General features: G+C 41.3%; 1 protein-coding gene across 1 annotated transcript in view; it reads left to right on the forward strand.

Moving 5' to 3' along the window:
- Positions 1–8,290: 8,290 nt before the first annotated feature.
- The window catches only part of snapc1a (small nuclear RNA activating complex, polypeptide 1a), a 34,577-nt gene continuing 22,666 nt past the window's right edge, over positions 8,291–20,201 (forward strand). The window contains exons 1-2 of the mRNA XM_023973710.2: positions 8,291–8,517; positions 8,598–8,736. Of these exons, the coding sequence (XP_023829478.1) occupies positions 8,508–8,517; positions 8,598–8,736 (149 nt within the window). The 5' untranslated portion in view covers positions 8,291–8,507. The remainder of the gene's footprint in view (positions 8,518–8,597; positions 8,737–20,201) is intronic.

The following is a 20,201-nucleotide window of genomic DNA, read 5'->3' on the forward strand; positions in this document are numbered from 1 at the left end:
TGAAGGAGGGAAATCGTATTTGTGTATATTACTGCTGGTTGTTCTGTACAATATTAGCTTTTAATTATGTCCAGTTATTTGCCATTTGTTTTTACTCTATTCTGTAAGGTTCTGCATCTGTGCATTCTTGCCCTGGTGTATTAATTCGGTATGTGAATATTCATTGCCTATAATTTCTCCTGTGACAGAACCACTACCATTCCACCTTTCATGTCTGCCAGTGTATGTCAATAAAGTATCCCTGTGTGTAACTCTGAGGTTGAATCATTCCCCATGTCCTCTGAACAGGGCCGGGGCTAGCGTGTCACAGACCAGCAAAATATGGAGATCCAGGTCGCACTCTTTCAAATGATGTGACATTACTGGGCAAAATGGTGTGCAATTATTGATTTACATAATTACAACATGTTTAGGTCCCCTTGTCTGTCCATTGCCCCGATCATTGTCTTGTTTCAAGGTACTTATGGAGACAACACTGCCAAAATAACAACTCAACCCTGAAGACCTCCACCCGGCTGCCACAAGCTCGCTCAGAACAAGCTGCAGAAGTCATGATTAATTTGGAGTAGAAAATGCTGTATCCCACATGCTTCAAGTTGCACTGGACTAGTGTTTCTGTAATGGGATTTGGTTTGTTTGGTTGAAGGGAGGAGTGTGAATGATGTTTGCTGTACTAATGATTCTGATGTGCCGTTTGAAACAAGTCATGCAATGTAAACCAAGTGCCCAAATGATGGTCCAAATGCAAACCCTCAACCCAGCCATATACAGATACTGTAAGTACGGGGTAGGTCATCGTTTCATCCACGCTGGTATGATGTGAAGTCTCCTCTGTCCTCTCTCCGTCTGTCATGGCCCGGTATGTTGCTACTCGCCTTTGTGGGACTTTTACAGTTCATGAATTGATGTGCACATATGAATTACATGTTGTGTCTGCTACATACTGTATTTGAATAGCTGTTCTTGGAAAATGTTAAACTACTATATGAATCTGTTGCTTTGAGGTTCTGATGCTGTAAAACGAATTGTCCATTTCTTTCTGTGGACTATGGAAGAAGAAACTTTTTATCTTTTCAAATTTAACCAGCACAAACATGTAGTTCCACCAATATCTAGTCTAGACATCTTTCACTAAATATTATGTTACATATGGATTGGCACAAAATACAGTTTCAGATGATCATCAAATCAAAATCAAATTGTATTTGTCACATGCTTCGTAAACAACAGGTGTAAACTAACAGTGAAATGCTTACTTACGGGCCCTTCCCAGCAATGCAGAATGCAATAAAGACATTCAAATAATAATAATAAAAGAAAACTAGAGAAATAAATGCACAATCAGTAATGATAGCTTGGCAAAATACATGGGAACCAGTAATGAGTCGATGTGCAGGGGTACAGGGACATTGAGATAGATATGTGCATATACTGTAGTTAGGGGTAAAGTGACTAGGCAACAGGATAGATAATAGACAGTAGCAGCAGCATACTGTATGTGATGAGTGTGTAATTGTGTGTGGTAAAAGTGTGCTTCTGGTGTGTGTTGTGTGTGTGTGTTTGTGTGTGTGTTGTGTGTGGATGTTGTCTGTATGGTGTGTGGTGTGTGTGTGTGTGTGTGTGTGTGTGTGTGTGTGTGTGTTGGAGTGTCAGTGTAAGTATGTGTGAGTGTGTGTATAGAGTCAAAAAGAGTAGAAGGTCAATGCAGATAGTCCGGGTAACTATTTGGTTAATTATTTAGCAGTCTTATGTCTTGGGGGTAGAAGCTGTTCAGGAGCCTTTTGGTCCGGTACCAATTGCCGTGCTGTAGCAGAGAGAACAGTCTATGACTTGGGTGGCTGGATTTGTATGGCCTTCCTCTGACACCACCTGGTGTAGAGGTCATGGATGGCAGAGATTTCGACCCCAGTGATGTACTGGGACATACACACTACCCTCTGTAGCGCCTTGCGGTCGGATGCCGAGCAGTTGCCATACCAAGCAGTGATGCAGCCAGTCAAGATGCTCTCAATAATGCTGCTGTTTAACTTTTTGAGGATCTGAGGTCCCATGGCAAATATTTTCAGCCTCCTGAGGGGGAAGAGGCGTTGTCGTGCCCTTTTCATGACTGTGTTGGTGTGTTTGGACCATGATAAGTCCTTAGCAATGTGGACACTGAGGAACGTCAAGCTCTCAACCTCATCCACCATAGCCCTGTTGATGTGAATGGGGATGTGTTTGGCTCTCCGTTTATTCTAAATATGTCTAAGTCCCGCAGGGAACTAATGGGACTTTTCTGTTTTTTATATGTTGGCCACTAGGGGGAGATGCATTGTTCTTCTTATGCATTAGGCTACCAGGAAAATGGAATGGGGGGATGGGGGCGTTGACCAGGCTCCTTCACTGGCATCCTGGAGATGGTTGTAGACACAACATGGACCATAGCTCCAGCCACCTCTCCCAGTCATCCACCTCTTCCAGTTCAGCTTAAGTTAGTGATTTATTAAAAATATTGAAAAATACATCTTGAAATGTTTGAGAAACTGCCATGTCAGTGGATTATAAAATGAAGTATGAGTGAGTGAGTGAGTGAGTGAGAGAGAGAGAGAGAGAAAGAGAGAGAGTGAGTGAGTGAGTGAGTGAGTGAGTGAGTGAGTGAGTGAGTGAGTGAGTGAGTGAGTGAGTGAGTGACGTGGAGTGATGTGAGGTGAGGTGAGTGAGTGAGAGAGAGAGAGAGAGAGAGAGAGAGAGAGAAGAGAAGGAGAGGAGAAGAGAGAGAGAGAGAGAGAGAGAGAGAGAGAGAGAGAGAGGAGAGAGAGAGAAGAGAAAGAGAAGAGAGAGAGAGACGGGGACCGGGACAGGGACAGGGACAGGGGGTGAGGGTGGGAAAGGGATTTGTATCCCAAATCAATGGCGGGAAAGGGACGTGAGTGACCCCTCACTTTCACATCGTATTACAATGCCATGCTGCCTTTGATAGTGACTGTATATTTTTGTGATTGAAAATCAAATAATTTCGCTCTGTATAATTTCTGCTCTGTATGTAATTGTGTCTCTTTAAGCTGTTTTGTTGTTGTTTGTTGGTAACACAGGGCACCATTGAAAAGAGACCCTGGTCTCAGTTAGGATTCTCTATATAAATAGTGGGTTAAATAAAATTAATACAAATGTTATGTTTCCAATCAAATGTATGAAACAATGTTTTTGTATCAGAATATTCATAAACATTGTGATTGGAGACAAACTGTGAGTGTATCGGATCAAATCCTCTCTTCTCCTTCATACATTCTTCCAAACAAGCTATTGTCCAATGGATTGATGATCATATTATGAGCAAACAAGATCTGCTCTTTTAGTCTGCAAACGGTGTCAGTGGTGGAGGTGTTAAACCTATTGAAGTCATTACCTGATGGTAAATCTACAGGTTATGGTCTTATGGACAATTTGCTTCGCTGTGCTGCTCCCAGATTGCATTCCACTGAGATACATATTTAATTGGTCACTGAAAAAGGGGATGTTTGCAAATGTATGGAAGCATGCGAAACTGTGTCCTATTCCGAAAGACTGCAAAGAACCCATTACTTCCTGCCAATAGTCGACAATTAGTCTACTCCCTACACTTAGTAAGATATTGGAGGGTATTGTGAGTAGACAAATATGGGAGTACATGGAAAAGAATGATCTGATTACAGCCAATCACCAAGCATTTGGTTGACATGACGCCAGTGGCTCAATGCTATGGATAATGGCAAGTTTGTGGGTGTACTATTTTTACATTTCAGTGCAGCATTTGATTTAGTGGATCATGAAATAATTTTGACAAAATTAATGCATTATGGTTCTAAGGAGGTAGCATTGAATTGGGTACAGTCATATCTAACTGACAGGAAACAGTCCACCTATATCAATGGTTCATTTTCTACCCCTCATGTGTTAAACTGTGGAATACCGCAAGGCAGCTGCCTTGGGCCACTGCTTTATTTAATATATACCAACGACCTTCCCTATACCTTAGCTGAAACTCAAGCTACTATATTTGCAGATGATACTACAATTTATGCAGCAAGACAATCGGTTCAACTGGTACAGCAAACTTTACAAGGAGATTTGGAGAATATCAGGGAGTGAGTTTGCCAAAACAAACTTGTTTTAAACACCAAGAAAACCAAAGTGATGTTGGTCTGTTCCAATAGGAAAAGGCCAAAACAGCATGGGATACAATTAAGTATGGGAGGAGTACAAATTGAAGAAGTGGCAGAAACCAAACTATTGGGAGTGCAGCTAGACAACTGCTTATCATGGTCTTCTCAAATAACTAATCTATGTAAAAAAAAATATTAAAACAGCATGCAGAATCAGAAGGATAGCTAAATATTTACCAGGAAAAATTATTCAGCAAATAACACAAGCATTAATTGACAGTCAGGTGAACTACTGCTCTGTGGTCTGGGGAAATGCATCATCAAGTGAAGTTAGGAGGCTGCAGAATGCACAGAACAAAGCAGCAAGGATTGTTTTAAGGTGGAGATATGGTTCTTCTGTTGCAGTCATGCGCAGTGTTCTTGGTTGGCCATCAATCGACAAGATAATTGAAAAAAACATGCTTATTTTATTTCATAATATACATCATTTAAAACGGCCAAGTTCTATTCACAACGGTATTCAGTTGGTAAGAGACAGACATTCAGTAAATACTAGGAATAGATTGTCCACCATCTATGCGTTATCCAGACAGAAAAGAGAAATAGGCAAAAGAACATTTCGATTTAGAGCAATAAAGAAATTGAATAAATTTGCTGAGCAAACCAGAAACCTTTCAATATATACATTGAAACATTATTTTAAAACGATTTAAATATAATACATAGAAATTTTGTGGGACTATAGTAGATGAAGAATCAATATTTTTTAGATTGAGTATTTATTGGGTAATTATGTTAGTATATTATGTATGTTTGTAATAGTGTGTTATATGTGAAAATGTGTTTGTATTAGAAATTGTGTTTTAATGTTTAAGGACTCTTGGAAGATTAGTCCAAATGGGGACTAAAAGAGATCCAAATCCAATCAAATCAAATCTCCTCAAGCTCATTAATGATAAAATGTTCATATTTGAACATTGCCAAAAGTCTCGCATTGGCCCGGGTATCCCGCGAACCAGACCGAATTTGATCTAAATCGAGACAGCTCGAACGGATTCCCTCAAACAGGCTGATTGTCATGATTAGGCAATAAGGAGCAACTTTGCCGCTGCTGGAGATGGCAGCTCGTATTTTCACTCAGGTGGTTGAGAGGAAGAAGGCAGAAGTTCTGGTTGAAACTGCGCATCAGGAGAAGATGAGAGCATAGACTCGGATGAAGGAAGGATGGCGCAGGCAGATGTGGAATATGAATCAGATGGCAGTGGAGGTAAGGAAGAATGGACCTTTGTCCAAAAGGACAGGGAAATAATCAAAGTTGGGATGGGAAAGAGAGCACCTAGTGTTAAAAAAAGACCTCATCACATTTGGTGGAAGTCCGGTTTCTGGGAGAATTGGGGCCCGAATTGTCAAATTCGTTGGAAGTATCCAAGATGGTGGAGAGAGGTGTAGGTAAAGTGGAGTCGGTGAGGGTCACGAGGAGTGGGCTGGTCTTGATTTTTTGTGTTTCTTCTGAACAGAGGAAGAGTGTCTCGGCAATCAGACAAATTGATGACCATGCTGTATTGTGTTTGAACTAAGGAGAAGAGCACCTGTCAAAGGAGTCATTGCTGGAGTCTCTGAGTAAGTGGGCATCGAGGAGCTGAAAAGTATTCCTGGAGTGGTTAATGCATGGAGGATGAATCGTTGGGTCAATGGCAAGAAAGAAAATAACTTGTCTATTATTGTGTCCCTCCCGATCCGAGTGAAGCTGGGGTATGTGCACTTTCCTGTAAGAGCTTCTACTTCCAGGCCGTTGCAGTATAAACGGTATAGAACGTTTGGACATGTAGAAAGTGTCTGCAGGCGGAGGAATCCGAGATGTGGAAGTTGTAGAAAAGAAGGTCATGGTGAAAGTTATGAGGAAGATGTGAAGTGTCGCAACCGTTGTGGAAAGCATGTAGCTACATCTTCGGAGTGCCGGACGAGGGCGAAAGAGAATGAGGTTGCCAATGTCAGGGCCATCCAGAGAATTTAATGTGCAGAGGCCTGCATATTAGAGACCTTAAATGCAGGCTGCGGAGTTGGCTTCCCACCAGCAGGATCCAGGGATGTTACACTTTGTGATTTGTATGGCAATGGTGATCAGTGGCATGGCTAAAGTGGAGGGAAAGTCCAGGAAGACTACATTATTGTGAATGCGGCAGAGCAGTCCCAGGGAAGGTGTAACACGAGGTGCTGTCACGAGCAGTCCTACACTCTCAGAGCCTCAGGAGGGAGCAATGGAAGATGGAGGAAATGAGGGAGTAGGTTTTGTTAAGATATTTTGTTGTGTTTTATGTTATGCGGATTAGCCCCCCCTCCTTTTACCCCTGTACAGTTGGTGGCGGTAATGCACCATAGATATTGGATGCCAACCACCGTTAAACTCCACCGAAGATGAAGAAGATTAGGCAGTATAATGAATTCATACTACAGAGTAGTAGACTTTACTGAAGTAGAGCAGTGGTCCCTCAGGTGGGGCTTCAAGTTTTCAGTTGAGAAAGCATACTGTTTTTTTCTAGAAAGAAGGTTGGGGAGGACATATACTTGAAGTTGTGTGGCGGTAATCTGGAGCGGGTGGGAGTGTTTAGATTCCTGGGGGTCTGGTTTGACACTCGAACGACATGGGCAGAGCATATTCACAGAGTAGTTGTCAAAGGAAAGAAAATATTGATTGTGATGCGTTGCTTGTCAGGAATGGAGTGGGGGGCAGATAGAATGCCATTGAAAGTGATATATAGCGCAATTAAGGTCATCAATGGATTATGGAAGTATAGCAAATGGATCAGCAGCTCAGACATCTTCAAAAACCTAGATTTGTTATCCAGGCCCAAGCCCTAAGAATCTGTTGTGGAGCACTTAGTACCTCCAGTGACAGCGATGCAGGTAGAGTTGGGAGAGATGCCGTTAAAGTTAAGAAGACAACAGCTAACCATGACATATTGGGTAAATCTACAATGACGTAAGGTTACACATCCTACAAAAAAGCTGCTCCTAGAGTGCTGGGAACATAAACAAAATCTGAATACAAGCTTTGGGTGGATAGGCAATTGCATGGTGAGAGAGATGGGGTTGTTTGGGAGGGAGTTTAGCCCCTCTGTGGTTCTTCCTGCTATCCCACCTTGGTTTCTCCCTCAGACAGTGATAGATCTAGGGTTGCTTGAGAGGGTAAGAGATGTTGAGGAAGGAGTAGATTCAGTTGTAAGTGAACATTTAAGAACACAATACTAGGCTTTCTTGAATATATTCACAGATGGATCTAAGGACCCTAAAACAGGGAGCAGCTTTTAGTGTTCCTGAGTTTAAGGTGGCAGTGACAAAAAGAGCAACGGATAATTTATCTGTTTACACAATGTTTACATACTATTGGCTGCAGAGTGGGTGGAGGAGGTGAGGCCAGAGACGGTAGTCATCTGCTCTGACACCTGTACAGCACTGATGAGCTTAAATTCATGTGTGTCTCAGAGTATTGTATGAGGTTTTGCAGTGTTGGTATAGGGTGAAACAGATGGGGGTATTTGTGATGTTCCTCTGGGTACCAGCTCACGTGGGAGTAGAGGGGAATGAGGAAGTGGATAGTATTGCCAAGCAGGGTCTTAAACATCCTAATGTTGAGATGGAATTGTCAATCAGTAAAGCAGAAGCCAAGGGATTAATAAGAACAGTGGTTAAAAATAAGTGGCAAGAGATGAGGAACAGGAAGAGTAAGGGAAGACACCTGTATAAGATCCAGGAAAAGGTGGTGGCAGGGAGGTCCTCAGGCCGAGAGAGAAGGGAGGAAAGTGTAGTCACAAGGCTGAGACTGGGACACACAAGGCTAAATAGTACATTGAAAGTGGTGGGGAATCGTTCGACTGGGAGGTGTGATAATTGTCAGGAGGAGATGGAGACCGTGGAACATGTTCTATTTCAGTGCCAGAAATATATGAGAGAAAGGGGGCGATTGTTATTAGATTTGAGGAGTAATGGGGTTGAAGAGCCAGGATTAAGTGAACTCTTGGGGAAATCTTCAGGAGATGTAGTATTTAATGTATTTTGTTTCCTTCGGGAGACGAGATTATTGGGTAGGATTTAGACCGTCACTGTCTCTGGTCCACAGTCCAGTTGGTGGCAGTAATGCATATTAAAGTTGGTTGCCAACCGCCATATAATATCCACAGAAGAAGAAGAGCAACGTAATTAGGCTGATGCACAGCCCATACAGAAGCTGGCGGCATGCACCCATAACATTTGTTTGCAGACCGCAGTAATATCGAATAAAACGATTAGGCACTGACGGCAAGCAGTTGTATTGAAACGGTCGCATGTTGAGCTCAGAAAGGCACGCCAACTTCACTGAAAAGGGTAGCCAATCACCATACTTCTGAAATGCCGAATGGTAAGTAGGATTGCAGCACCACACTAGTGAGTTTAACTATACCTTTATTTGGTGTTGAGTTTAAATATATCGTTAATCAGGTAAAGCGAAGGATCGTTTTCTGAAGCCACTTGTAGCAGACTACGAGGAACTGCTGGGTCGTTTCCAACAGACGGAATCTGTGCGGTTTGAGGAATTTACTGCTGTTTGGAGAAACATGGGCTTCTCAAGTGTATTTTAGTAAGTCCCTTTCCTCTTCATCAGTCGTCTCTTTAAGATTACCTGCCGGCCTACCTAGTGTCGACAATTTGTTGCCAAATATGCATTTGCCATAATGCACACTTTTTTCCCCCTTTTTTTTTTTAAACATGCAAATTGTTATTAGGCCACTGCCAACCTGTGCCTGGTTTTCCGATAACGATCGAATTTAGGCTTACTGGTGTTTTAACGATGCATCTTTCCTACAACGGCCGAATATTTAACACGAGTTTTCCAAAACGCCACGCAGCGAACAACGGTAAGTGCGTCGCCGGAGTGTTTGTCGATACTGATCGGATGGAAAGAAGGGCAGCGCTACTCCAGGGTCAGCTTTTTCAGTTAAAATCTTACGTTAATATTATAATTATTTCACAATACTGACGACGGATGAGCTCCTAGTGAGAGCTTACAATCTTATATTAGAGGTTTTAAAATCCAGAGCATTCAACACTCCCTCACCTTGGGTGCTACATATTACAGCTTTTCTTAAATAATGAGGTTTATTCCTCCGTATGAAGTTACATAATTTAGTTTCAACCATTTTAGTTACTGACAGAGGAACATCCAAGGCAAGGTGGGTATGAACTAGTTTGGACAGACCTTCAGATTTTGATAAAAGTACACGTCCAGATAAAGAAAGATCTCTTAATAACCAGGAGTTAAATCTCTTTCCAATTTTCTCTACAATAGGAGAGATTTAAATTGGCCCTTTCTGATCTTTGCTAACTGTAATCCCAAGATATGTGATCACATCTTTTACAGGGATATTACATACTGAGTTTAAGTCACATATTTTCAACGCAAATAAATCAAATTTCCTAATATTCAGAGATAAACCTGATACATGTGAGAAGGCATTAATACACTCAATAGCTTTCCTGGCTTCATTATGATCTTTCAAAAACAGTGGTGTCGTCAGCCAATTGAACATTTTATCTTTTATCTGAGTATCCCTATAACTATTCTTATTTATATGAAGTGCCATAACTTGTGTGATCAATAAAAATAAGGAAGGAGAAATTGGGCTTCCTTGTTTAATTCCACGTCTTATGTCAAATCTTTGAAGTTCCATGGGATAATTTAACAGAGCTGTAACTATTATTGTAAAGTGTCTTAATTACACTTTGAAAATATTGACCAAAACCAAAAAATCAGTCTCAAAGAGAAAATAATGCTTTATTTTATTTGTAGACATCTTCCATAATGTGCTCATTGTAGTCTATCAAGTCCAATACTAGTCGAATATTATTACTTATGTCTGCCCTTCATAAAACCAGACTGGGTATCATCAATGATTTGGTCACTGTCTTTCTGCAAAGATGGATGCAAGTAGCTTTCCATCATTGTTCATTAATGTGATTGGTCTCCAATTTTCTAACATCATAGAATCTTTGTTTGGGTATTACAGAAATTAGGCCTTGTGTCATAGAAACAAGCAGGACCCCTAAATCAATTGCCTCCTTAAAAACATTAAATATAAATTCAATAATATCCTCTTGAAAATATTTATAGAATTCACTGATAATGCCATCATTCCCTGGAGATTTGTTCTCTTTTAACTTGCTGATACTTTTTATTTAATTGATATTAATCATTTCATCACAAGACTTTTGGAAGTCTTCATGTATGAATTTTGCATAGTCTTTGACAGTCTAGAAAGGCAGATATGTCACTAGTAGGACAAGCATTACTGGTATGAAGGTTACCATAGAATTTTGAAATATCTTTGGGGTTTTCATTTTCTTTGCCATCTATATTGAGCTTATGAATAGATGTAAATTCAGAAATTTCTTTCTAAATTGTGAAAGTATTGGTTTTTTTCACCTTCCTCCAACCATCTCCCTCTTGATCTTACAAATGCCCTTTTTGCTCTCTTCATACATTCGGTCCATTTCTTGACCTTGATGAAGGAAAGGGTCAGTTATTCTCTTTACAACTGTAAAGAGATTAACTGACACTCTTCTTCAAGGTCCTCCACAGAGATTAGAGAAAGTATTTCCTTAACAAGTTTATCTTCCCTCAATCTTAAGTTCAGCAATTTCTTTACTTCTCTTCATGGCTGTTTGTCTTATTTCAAACTTCATTAATTCCCAATATATCCCATAAGACTTAAATAGTTGGGCTTTCCTCCAATTGTCTTGTATAATATCTTTGGCATCCATCTTGAAATTCTTCCAATAATCTACTATTGAGTTTCCAATAACTCTGATTCGGTGTAACTTCAGAACCATTAATATTTAAAGATAAGAATATAACTCTATGACCAGTAAGAATTGATGGTTCAATTGATACCTTGACTACAGAATTATCTAATGAATTAGAAATCAACCAGAAGTCACTGTCTGAACATATCCTTGTTACTCCAAGGGAATTCCTTTTTATCAGGATATTTAGATCTCCAAATATCGACTAATCCAAGACATAGGTTATTAAACTCAGGATTAACAATGCTGGATCTGTTAGGAGGGGGATATCTGTCAATCATCACATTAGATACAGAATTAAAATCTCCACCTAAGATAATTTTGATATCCTGAAATACACCTATATAATCTCTTAAAATTCTTGAAGTAATATCCTGTTTTGTTGTTGGATGCATAAATATTCCCTAATAAAAACATTTCACTGAAATTTACTGTTAAAATTAGCCAATGTCCAGAGTGGTGAGTCTTACTACTGATGACCTTCCCTTTAAATGCACCTCTGAAAACTGCTAAACCTGCAGAGTGGTTGTTGCCATATGATAACCAGATATCATTACCCCATTGATTTTTCCAAAAAGATAGATCGGAAGAACAAGCATGAGTCTGTTGTAAAAAGTAAATCTGCATTAAACCGTTTGCAATATAGGAAAATAGCCTTACCCTTGAGTAAATTATGAATACCCTGACATTAATTGAACAAAGAGATAAAGACACAAACTTCAACCAACAACCTTATGCTAATATAAGCTTTTCCTAAGGATATGTAACACAAAAGGATTTCCATCCCATTATTAACCTCTCCAACAAAAAAGCAAACAAATATTGGTCATAAAGTATTCTTACTCCCACAAGGGGGAGATATTGTGTAGTCTTTACAATAAGCAGTTATTCACCTATAGTTAGTGTTTAGTTTACCAGTTCTCAGGTCAGCCTTTTCTCATTCAAGTGTTTGTGTACATTTTTTATAATTAAAGGCTGCTTTTCACCTGGCAATCAGTTTTTTGTCCTGACCGTTCTCTCCGAGTTACTCTGGCTCTCTCTCAAATGTTCTGATTTGGCCGCATTTCTTTCCCATCGATCACTCTTGAACCGATTTTAAAAATGCAGTTTTCCCTGCCTTTCGAGCTGCAGCCACCACCGGCCACAGTTTCTCTCTTGTCACTTTGTCTGCTGAGGTCAGATCCTCCGTGAACCTCAATTTTTGCTTGATGAGGAATTCACAATTCTTCGCTCGCCTCCAAAGAAGATCCCGTGTAGATCTGTTGTTGAACCGGATGATGGTTGTCCTCGGTCTCTTGTCTTGATCCTTGAGTCTTCCCAAACAATGGACGATGTCTACATTTTCCTGAAGTTTGGCTTTTGAGTCGGGAATGACCGCTCCGCAGATGTCAACAACTCTGCATTTGATGTCCTCACCCGCCTGTTCTGGAATTCCATGGAGCCTCAGGTTCTACCTGCGCTGGTATCTCTCCGCCTTATTCCCCCCTTGCTCGAGTTCAGCCACCTTTTCATTTTCCTGGCAGATAACTTCCACTTTTGAGGGTTTTCACTTCTCCAAAGATAAAGTCAACAGATTTAATTCTCCCTAACCATGACCTCCAAGCCATTTGCCCTTTCATCTATATTCGCTGTCAAAAGCATTACAATATTGTTTTGCATCTCAAGAAGTGACACCCTCTTGGCCTCATCTTTTTCCCCTGGGGCTTGATTGGAGTGCCGGGGTTGTAAGGTAACGGCCTGAGCTGGGGACTGGAGGAGCGCATGTTGTGAGCATTGTTGTCCGTGCTCACCACATTTTCATCACCCACAGTTACATTCTGAAGAGGAGTACCCAAAATCATACTATCTTTTGTGGTTAATTGTCCATCTGACGATCTCTCCATTTCTTTCCTTTTGGTTCTGGTCATGGCAGTTTCCATGTATGTTCGACAAGCTAGTTTTTGAGCTAGCTTCTGGCTATCTAGTGTTGTCACAAATGTAGTTTTAGAGGTGAATAACTTGCAGAAAGTAATCAATTACGTTGGTAAATAAACAAAACCATATTCATACAGGGTTTTATGACCGTAGAAATGATACAATGGTTATAATTGGGTAAGGAAATCCAATAATTCCTTCAGGTACCAAAACAAATGATCTGCACTGACCGCCATCTTGCGCGCCAATCATTCATTCATATGCCTTGGGATCGTGATATAAATGACGAAGTGGATATTATTGCCAAGTGTGTGTGTGTGTATACACACACGCCTAAAGGCTGAGACACTAAGACAGTTGCAGAATAAATCCAACCACACTTGTTTCATCACAAATCCAGATGGAAACCTCAAGTTCACAAAGCATATTGCATGTACAGTAAGACAGTTACAAGACCTAAAGCATGGCCAAGCAAGTTAATTGTTCCAACATTTTCGTAGCACTTAACAACTATTGATTTAGAACCACAATGAGTTACAAGTGGCAAAGAAAACAGAAGCTGCCTGCACTATTTCAACACCAAGTCACGTCTAATACAGTGACAACTAAAAGATAACAAAATAATTGTCCAATCAACGTAAGCTGTTAATTGTTCATTTATTTTCTTGGTCAATTTTTTGGGGGAAACCTGGCTTCCCTTGGCATCCATGAATACACGCCACTGCCTTGGGCGTGGTTGTATGGATTGTTTAACCGTAGAATTGCCAGAGGCACCAGAAATGCTTAATTCTGCAGGGATTCATATTAATGCTGCAGTATGTGAGAAGTTATAGACCTACAGTCTGTCCAGATTTCAGTTTCCATTTAACCCATCTGAACAGTAGGCTACAGTCCCTTTGACTTGAAGTCCCCGTCTTCTGACTGTTGAATTTGCATAGCGCCTCACAATGATCACACGTAACATAGCCAGCACTGCTAATATCCTCCTTTACCACTTTCCCAAACATTACTTTTCTGGCCCTCCCTTCTCTTTATTTTCACCTATCCATTTTGCAGCTTTTGTCTTATTGAATTTAACATCGACATTGTCCTTTTTGCCTCCGTGGATCGACGTCCACTTTTTCTGCCTGTTCCTAAAAGCGTTTGGCGTTTATGCTATTAGGCGCACATACAGTTAGACCCTAAAGCTTAGGCCTGCGCACTAATGCCATATAGGCTAAAATAATTAAAGGAAATCCTCAATGTAAGAATGATATACAGTTGAAGTTTACATACACTTAGGTTGAAGTCATTAAAACTCGTTTTTCCAGCACTCCACACATTTATTGTTAACAAACTATATTTTTGACAAGTCGGTTAGGACATCTACTTTGTTCATGACAAGTCATTTTTCCAACAATTGTTTAGACATTATTTCACTGTATCACAATTCCAGTGGGTCAGAAGTTTACATACACTAAGTTTACTGTGCCTTTTAAACAGCTTGGAAAGTTCCAGAAAATTGTCATGGCATTAGAAGCTTCTGATGGGCTAATTGACATCATTTGAGTCAATTGGCGGTATACCTGTGGATATATTTCAAGGCCTACCTTCAAACTCAGTGCCTCTTTGCTTGACATCATGGGAAAATCAAAAGAAATCAGCCAAGACCTCAGAAAAGCAATTGTAGACCTCTGCAAGTCTGATTCACCCCTGGGAGCAATTTCCAAAAGCCTGAAGGTACCACGTTCATCTGTACAAACAATAGTACGCAAGTATAAACACCATGGGAACACGCAGCCGTCATACCAATCAGGACGGAGACGCGTTCTGTCTCCTAGAGATGAAAGTACTTTGGTGCGGAAAGTGCAAATCAATCCCAAAACAACAGCAAAGGACCTTGTGAAGATGCTGGAGGAAACAGGTACAAAAGTATCTATATCCACAGTAAAACGAGTCCTATATCGACATAACCTGAAAGGCCGCTCAGCAAGGAAGAAGCCACTGCTCCAAAACTGCCATTAAAAAAGCCAGACTACGGTTTGTAACTGCACATGGGGACAAAGATTGTACTTTTTGGAGAAATGTCCTCTGGTCTGATCAAACAAAAATAGATCTGTTTGGCCATAATGACCATCATGTTTGGAGGAAAGGGGGGAGGCTTGCAAGCCGAAGAACACCATCCCAACCGTGAAGCACGGGAGTGGCAGCATCATGTTGTGGGGGTGCTTTGCTGCAGGAGGGACTGGTGCACTTCACATGGATGGCATCATGAGGGAAGAAAATTGTGGCTATATTGCATCAACATCTCAAGACATCATCAGGAAGTTAAAGCTTGGTCGCAAATGGGTCTTCCAAATGGACAATGACCTCAAGCATACTTCCCAAGTTGTGGCAAATGGCTTAAGGACAACAAAGTCAAGGTATTGGAGTGGCCATCACAAAGCCCTGGCCTCAATCCCATAGAAAATGTATGGGCAGAACTGAAAAAGCGTGTGCGAGCAAGGAGGCCTGCAAACCTGACTCAGTTACACCAGCTCTGTCAGGAGGAATGGGCCAAAATTCACCCAACTTATTGTGGGTAGCTTGTGGAAGGCTACCCGACACGTTTTACCCAAGTTAAAGAAATAAAAGCTGAAATCATTCTCTCTACTATTATTCTGACATTTCACATTCTTAAAATAACGTGGTGATCCTGACCTAAGACAAGGAGTTTTTACTAGGATTAAATGTCAGGAATTGTGAAACTGAGTTTAAATGTATTTGGCTAAGGTGTATGTAAACTTCCGACTTCAACTGTATTTATTTTTTTAAAGGTGTTTTCTCTTTATTCAACCCACCCTTTATCGACATCATTTCGTGACCTTAAACCCGCCCGACCCGCGGGTATAACTGTGGGGAATACGGGTTATGAGTCGACCTGTGCATCACTAATGGAGGACTTCATAGCATACATTTTGTTGGAGGGGAATTATATTTAAGAACATGCAATTACAAAATATAGGCCTAAAATCGGACGACTCATTATTCTGGGCCCTGCTTCCCAAAAGCATTTAGGTAAAAATGTGCTTTAATAAAGTTACATGTTGCTTTTTGAACGACTATCTCATCCCCACACACACAATTATCTGTAAGGTTCCTCAGTCGAGCAGTGAATTTCAAATGCAGATTCAACCACAAAGACCAGGGAGTTTTACCAAGGCAACTATTGGTAGATGGGTAAAAAAAATATACAATAAGGGATATTCAATGTATGGTTATTATATTTTTCAATAATAGTAAAAAATTCCTCTGCTTAGAGCAACAATGAAGTGGGCAGGGCAGTACAGATTTCTTCTCGTTCAGACGCTGCTTGCAGATGTAAATCAAACAGGATGGCATTGTCTCCTCAAACAATGCAATGGATACTGCTATAGGTTTCAGGCTGCTTGCTTACCACTCTCTCCCAAAATACATCATCCAGGAGGATCCTCTTGATGTGGCCATTTCTTGGAGAGACTCCTTCCCCCCAGGAGACTGTCAAACATGATGACAACACCACCCCAACGGGTGTTGCTGGGCAGCTTCGATGTGGTGCTCTTATTCTTCTCACTTTGCTTGGTGAGGTAGATTGCTGCTATAACTTCACATACCTAACCATTTCCTTGGCTCTCTTGTAGAGTGTGTCTGTTTTCAGTGCAATGATGTCCTTGAGGAGCAGACTCAATGCATGAGCAGCACAGCCAATGGGTGTGATGTGAGGGTAGCACTGCTCCACTTTAGACCAAGCAGCCTTCATGTTCGCAGCATTGTCTGTCACCAGTGCAAATACCTTCTGTCGTCCAAGGTCATTGACTGCCTTCAGCTCATCTGCAATGTAGAGACCGGTGTGTCTGTTGTCCCTTGTGTCTGTGCTCTTCTAGAATACTGGTTTAGGGGTGGAGATGTAGTTAATTATTCCTTGCCCACAAACATTCGACCACCCATCAGAGATGATTGCAATAGTCTGCTTTCTCTATGATTTGCTTGACCTTCACTTGAACTCTGCATCCAGCAAATGAGTAGATAAAGCATGTCTTGTTGGATGGGTGTATGCTGGGCGAAGAACATTCAGAAATCTCGTCCAATACACATTGCCTGTCAGCATCAGAGGTGAACCAGTTGCATACACAGCTCGAGCAAGACATTCCTCAGCATTTCTCTGACTACGTTCCTCCGTTGAGTCAAAACTTCTGATTCCAGGAGGACCATGAGCTGTTGCTATCGATAAGGTATCTGACTCATTTTCACTTCGAATAGAAGTAGAGGGACTTTTGTCAGAGGTTGCTTGTTGTGCATAAAGTTCACTCAGTGCTTACATGGCCAGATGATTCTGCATCTTTTGTTTTCACATGATTTGGCACAGTATTTGCAAATGTACAGTTTTTCCTTCTACATTAGCTGCAGTGAAATGTCTCCTCACATCAGATAATGCCCGTGGCATTTTCCTGTAAAGATTACAATAAAATGAGTTTAAAAAAAGATATATATATACACAATTCCATGTACAGATAAATAGTTAAGCAGTTAGATTAAACAACTCCTTTGTAATAAATGTTTTAAAATGAAACATGTATGGAAACAGGTGAATTAACATAACACTCCTCAGTTAGCAGGCTCAAGCAAGCTAAAACCCACATGGTGGCAAAAACTAACTAGCAGAAATTGTTAAGAAGTTAGAAATTATTTAAACACATGTTGCTGTAGGCTACTATTTACTAAACTCAGCAAAAAAAGAAACGTCCTCTCACAGTCAACCATTTACTTTCAGCAAACTTAACGTGTAAATATTTGTATGAACATAAGATTAAACAGACATAAACTGAACATGGGGGGGGGGTCAAAATCAAAAGTAACAGTATCTGGTGTGGCCACCAGCTGCATTAAGTACTGCAGTGCATCTCCTCATGGACTGCACCAGATTTGCCAGTTCTTGCTGTGAGATGTTACCCCACTTCCACCAAGGCACCTGCAAGTTCCCGGACATTTCTGGGGGGAATGGCCCTAGCCCTCACCCTCCGATCCAACAGGTCCCAGACGTGCTCAATGGGATTGAGATCCGTGCTCTTCACTGGCCGTGGCAGAACACTGACATTCCTGTCTTGCAGGAAATCACACACAGGACGAGCAGTATGCCGGGTGGCATTGTCATGCTGGAGGGTCATGTAGGAAGAGCCTGCAGGAAGGGTACCACATGAGGGAGCAGGATGTCTTCCCTGTAACACACAGCGTTGAGATTGAGCTTGTTGTCATTGCAGGCAGTCTGATGATGCTGTGACACATCGCCGCAGACCATGACGGACCCTCCACCTCCAAATCGATCCCGCTCCAGAGTACAGGCCTCGGTGTAACGCTCATTCCTTCGACGATAAACGCGAATCCGACCATCACCCCTGGTGATACAAAACCGCGACTCGTCAGTGAAGAGCACTTTTTGCCAGCCCTGTCTGGTCCAACGACGGTGGGTTTGTGCCCGTAGGCGACGTTGTTGCCTGTGATGTCTGGTGAGGACCTGCCTTACAACAGGCCTACAAGCTCTGTCCAGCCTATTGCGGACAGTCTGAGCACTGATGGAGCGATTGTGCTTTCCTGGTGTAACTCGGGCAGTTGTTGCCATTCTGTACTTGTCCCGCAGGTGTGATGTTCGGATGTACCGATCCTGTGCAGTTGTTACACGTGGTCTGCCACAGAGGACTTAGGCATCTCACAGTATGGACATTGCAATTTATTGCCCTGGCCACATCTGCAGTCCTCATGCCTCCTTGCAGCATGCCCAAGGCACGTTCACGCAGATGAGCAGGGACCCTGTTTTTTTTTTCTTCTTCCTTCCCCAGAGTCAGTAGAAAGGCCTCTTTTAGTGTGCTAAGTTTTCATAACTGTGACCTTAATTGCCTACTGTCTGTAAGCTGTCTTAACAACCGTTCCACAGGGTCCTGTTAATTGTTTATGGTTCATTGAACAATCATGGGAAACAGTGTTTAAACCCTTTACAATGATCCAAAGATCTGTGATGTTATTTGGATTTTTACGAATTATCTTTGAAAGACAGGGTCCTGAGAAAGTGATGTTTCTTTTTGTTGAGTTTAGTTAACAAAAATAATGTGTGCCATTTATAAAATATTTTCACCCCACCCAGTGTTATAATCAGAATTTACCAGAAAGCATGTAGTCCTTGGCTCAGACAGTGTAGTAGTGTGGGCTCAATAGCATCTAATTAGTGTGCAAGAATGTACTGTGCATACAGAGGGTTGCAATTCCATTGAATTTTGACATATATTTTGGTTAAACTTTCCCTAAGACCTAGAATTGCCTTGTGTATCCCACAAAAAAGGTTCACTGTTATAAGCTAACTTTTTTTTGCTGAATTTAAGAACATTTTCCCAAATTCCTGGGCTTAACTTCCCATGTAAAACTTCTGGAAAATTCCAGAAATTTACCGGAAAGTGTCCTAACCTTTCCAACTCTACTGGTGAGTATGCAGGGAATGGATTAACTGGGACATTTTCAGCTTCTGGGAATTGTGTACAGATCCTTGTGACATGGGGCAGTGCATTTTCATGCTGAAACATGAGGTGATGGTGGGAGATGAATAGCATGACAGTGGTTCTCGTCACGGTGTCTCTGTGCATTCAAATTGCCATTGATAAAATGCAATTATGTTCATTGTCCGTAGTTTGTCTTCCTATAACCCCACTGCCACCATGGGGCACTGTTCACAACGTTGACATCAGAAAACCGCTCGCCTACACAGCGCCATACACCTTGTCTGCGGTTGTGATGCTGGTTGGACGTACTGCAAAATTATCTAAAACATTGGAAGTGGCTTATGGTAGAGACATGACAACTAAATTGCCTGGCTATAGCTCTGGTGGACATTCCTGCAGTCAGCATGCTAATTGCACGCTCCCTCAACTTGAGACATCTGTAGCATTGTTGTGACACAACTGCACATTTTAGTGGCATTTTATTGTCCCCAGCACAAGGTGCACCTGTTTAATGGTTATGCTGTTTAATCAGCTTCTTGATATGCCACACCTGTCAGGTGGATGGATTATCTTGGCAAAGGAGAAATTCTCACTAACAGGGATGTAAACAAATGTGTGCACAACACTTGAGAGAATTAAGCTTTTTGTGCTTGTGTAAAATGTCTGGGATCTTTTTATTTTAGTTCATGAAACATGGGACCAACACTACATGTTGCGTTATGTTTTTGTATATTAAGAAGCAAAGTGGAAACGGTATCGTGGTTCTCAACATTGTTGCACAAGCTTATTAACCTTGCAGACTGAACGCAAGTGTCGTGGTTGATCAACAATAAATACTCTCCTTGAG

Source organism: Salvelinus sp. IW2-2015, linkage group LG28, assembly GCF_002910315.2.
Source record: "Salvelinus sp. IW2-2015 linkage group LG28, ASM291031v2, whole genome shotgun sequence".
NCBI classification, from domain to species: Eukaryota; Metazoa; Chordata; class Actinopteri; order Salmoniformes; family Salmonidae; genus Salvelinus; species Salvelinus sp. IW2-2015.